The 4,153-nt window shown below is 38.3% G+C and overlaps 1 protein-coding gene across 1 annotated transcript; it reads right to left on the minus strand.

Annotated features, from left to right (window-relative positions):
* Positions 1 to 904: 904 nt before the first annotated feature.
* LOC118825299 (trace amine-associated receptor 13c-like) lies at positions 905 to 1,936 on the minus strand. Its single transcript, XM_036595933.1, has one exon. It carries the CDS (start codon positions 1,925 to 1,927, stop codon positions 905 to 907), a length of 1,023 nt encoding a protein of 340 aa, XP_036451826.1. The 5' UTR covers positions 1,928 to 1,936.
* Positions 1,937 to 4,153: the final 2,217 nt, after the last annotated feature.

Below are 4,153 nucleotides of genomic sequence, written 5' to 3' on the forward strand. Positions count from 1 at the left end.
ATTTTTCTTTGAACTTTTTGTTGATGGTATTGTTTTTGGTTTATGGATATCCAAAATAATCAGCTTATGTACATATAAATGAACTTTTTTGAAACCTAAATTGAAGAAGGGATTTAGCCCCACTCACACATCTATACCACCCACCCTGGAGATTTAGTGTGCTTTTCATGACAAGCTTTAGTATTTTTGCAAAACTAATAACCATATGATTTTGTATTTTTCTAAAAAAGCAGGGAGTGCAAATGACATTCACTTCATGTATTTGAGAGAAACCATGTTGTTTATGTAGTTCTTAAAGCACTGATTATTGATTGATTGTTTATTTATTTCCAAAATGCTGCAAGATAATCATTACAAAAGCAATGTATGACCTCTGTGGTACTACTGAATGGCTACAAGAAATAGTTTTTATAAATGACCAAGAGCTCAGTTCAGTTTAAAGCAGTGGCAAATGTTTAGGGCAGTGCTCCTCCAGGACAACCATTGGGAGATACTTAAAACCTTCAGTATCTTTGTTTGTGTTACCTCTACTCCTAACACACCTGCTCTGACTAATCAGGTCTTCAGCAAACCAAGTGAGTGTGTTAAATCAGGGAAAGCGCTAAAATGCACAGGGCATTGGGCCTCTAGAATCAGGATGCACTGTTGGAAAAAGGGCACTGTGCAGGTACCTTTAGTCACAAAGCTACACAAACAAAGTAAATTGACCTCAAAGGTACAACAATGGTCTAATGGTGAAAATAGTATATCTTAAATGAGTTAAAAGGGGAAAATTTGCACATTTCCTTCTATTTCCCATTCTCTGCTTAGCATTTGATGGGACAATGTACCATTATAAGAAGTACAGCATCTCAAATGTTGTGTATCCATGCTCATGTCCATGACATTGTCCTGGCCAGCTAAATTAAAACTGTTTGGGAAACAAATTAAGCCTTGAAGATGAGGACTGAAATATTTTACAAGTTACAGTAAACGTTACTGATTTTCTGAACCATGGATAGAAAATGGCATATATTAGTGGATTCACAGAGGAGTTAATAAGTACTAGCCAGCTAAACACAGTATATATCACTGACACAGATATCAAGCTGTCAGCCGGCAGAGAACTTAAGTAAAACGGTATCCAGCAAGCAAGATAAACAAAAATGACAGTGCCTAATTTTTTCGCAGCTTTGGTTTCAGCAGAGCTTGAAACTCTGATTCCTTGTTTGTTTGAGGCATCATTCTTCACAGCTCTAACAGTTCTAGCTTGACGTCTTGCCACGTTAAAAATGATTGAATACAAGATCAGTATAACAGAGCAAGGAGCAAGAAATGAAACCATCAGGTCAACAATCACCCAGGAATACGCTATGACCACTACACACTCTCCATCACATCTAGTGGATATCTGAGATGGAAGAAAATGGTCATTAAAGTACAAACACATTGTGATATAAAACAGACTTAAAGACCAGCCCAGAATGATAAACAAAGAGGTTTTACAAACTGTGACTCTGGTGGAATAAAGCAGAGGGTCACAGACAGCAATGTACCGGTCAACTGCAATGAAAACCAAACTACAGAGAGATGCTGATGATAAAAGAGAATTGATGACTGGAAGAACACAGCATGCCATTTTCCCAAGATACCAGCAAGAGTCTACAAGTCCCATCATATATACAGGCATAACAAACAGTCCCAAAAGAAAATCCGCCACAGCCAGAGAGAGGATGAGCAGGTTGGTTGGAGTGTGGAGCTGCTTAAAGTGAGAGATGGAGATGATCACCAGCAGGTTCAGAAACACAGTGCACACAGATACACATGAGAGAAAAACAAGCAACAATATATTCATAGGTCCTGTGTAGATTTCCTTTCTGCAAGATGAGTTGTTGTCAGGAAAGCAGTATTGAACTGTGATGTTTTGCCTGTAGTCTGTGTAATTCATCTGAACTAGATGCAGGTCTGCCAGTTGGAACTGATCCAGTTGTTCAGTAATGCTGACTTGATCTGGTTTGCTGTTTTGCCATGTCTTTTTATAACAAAGTATGAATCCTCCCACTGCTGTAAGAGTGGCTAATTTATCCCTAACATCATTCACTCATCTCATATTCAAATGGCCACCAAGGAATGTAACTGACTGTTCAAACTGAACAAATAAAGGCCTGGAGATACTCATGCCTATGTTTTAGTTCCAGTCAACCTGTTTTTAAGGCATTAGTGGGCAAACAACCCCAAGAACCAGACTATAGTAACGGTAGCACAACTACTCTTGCAGGATGTGATCGAGACATGGAGTTGCACAGAGATTCTGACAGGGAAGTAGCACTGGAATCTGCTCTAGTAGAACAACTGTATGAACACCTGAGTGTACAAATTTGTGCACTACTCCATGTGCATCGCCCCAGGGCAAAGAGGCCAGTGGACATTTTAATCACTCATAGTCAATTGTTGATCATCCTCCACCTATCAGGTCCATTGACCAGACAGTAAATAATCTGTAATATTTTGATAATAAAGGAAGCAAGGTCAAATCTAATTTCAGCTACCATTGTAGGGGGACGTGGCCTTCCCACATAAATTATGTAAGATTATCTTCGTGCTGTCAGCCAGATGGTTGTCAAAAAAGTACCTAGTTTATTTCATTGATAATACTTTCCATCTATATGAACCCAATTACATTTGTCATTAAAACCATATTGCAGGGTTATTTAATTACAATTCAATAAGGTCCAGTTAAAGAAAATTCCTCAAGCAAAGATCCAGAACATCATAATGTCTATCTCGATCATGATTCAGTGCAATATACTGTTTACTGAAGTAGCCTAGCAGGTATATCAACATCTTATGTAGTCAACAACTGAATGTCAAATCAAATAAAGTACAATTCAGTCATATTTCAACAATATTTATTGTCAGTTTTCTCCTTTAGAGCACGACATGTGAAATAACTTCCCTCTGACTCACTTTCTTCTCTGACTGCTGTGTCTCGCCTCGTCCCTCCCCTGTGTGTGCGTCACTCACTTGAGTCTCAGTGCTCATCGTAATGCACAGATGTGATTGGCTGAGTAGCGTCACGTGTGATATTTACAACGCATGCGATTGGTCTGTGAGTCTCCCAGGTCACAAAACCGGTACCGTAATGACTAGAAACGTTACGCAGATTAAAATAGGACCACACCGTCAAAATTAAATTTTTATCCATAATTTATCGGTTATAGGTCCAGGTCCGCATAGGACAGCGAATGGGTCTGGACTCGGACCGAGGTCCGCCTATTAGTGACCTCTGCCATATTTTATTGCGTCCCCCTCCCCCCACCTTATCAGAACAAATTTGCGCCCCTGGCTAGCAAGCTATTAGCTGTTACAAGGAACAATCTCAAGCTTTTAATTTAAAGCAAACTTGGTGTCTATCGGTGGCTATTTCATATTAGACTTTAACAAAAACATATCAGTTAATATAATTTAAATATTAAATCCTTTATTTAGATACTACAGAAATGAAAAGATAGGTTTGGTTTGTCGCCCAATGAAGTTTAGGGTTTACCCGCCATTGAAAATACCACTAAATATCTGAATTGATTTATTGAAGTGCATCATCAGACAGGAAGCCAGTCACACCCCAGAAATGCTATATTTCAAAAGCATGTTTTGACATTCCCAGAAATAAATATGCTGGATATTAGATATTTATTCATTCATTCAACATAGACAAAAGCATAATTCTTGCTTCTAATTTCAAGGATTGTCAACATCACTGAAGATGAAGATTCAAATATGTTACAGATTATAATATGCTTAGTTGATGGTCTGAACCACTGATAGAAAATGGCATACATTAGTGGATTCACAGAGGAGTTAAGAAGTTGTAGCCATTCAAACACTGTCAACATCACTGACAAGGATGTGACAATTTCCACTGACAGAGAACATTAATAAAATGGTATCCATGCAAGCAAGATAAAAAAAATTGCAATTCCTAATTTTTGTTGCTTTGGCTTCAGAAACTCTAACAGCTTTAGCTTGACGTCACACCACATTACAAATGACTGAATACATGACCAGTATAACAGAGCAGTTTTACAAACTGTAACTCTAGAGGAAAAAAGCAGAGGGTCACTGACACCAATGTATCAATCGACTGCAATGGAATACCCAGACATAATGTCACATC

The sequence above is a fragment of the Colossoma macropomum genome, unplaced genomic scaffold (assembly GCF_904425465.1).
Source record: "Colossoma macropomum unplaced genomic scaffold, Colossoma_macropomum, whole genome shotgun sequence".
NCBI lineage: Eukaryota > Metazoa > Chordata > Actinopteri > Characiformes > Serrasalmidae > Colossoma > Colossoma macropomum.

What these genes read in the sequence shown, in the direction of transcription:
- LOC118825299 (XM_036595933.1), bottom strand. Translation starts at nt 1,927, where the DNA reads ATGAATTACACAGACTACAGGCAAAACATCACAGTTCAATACTGCTTT.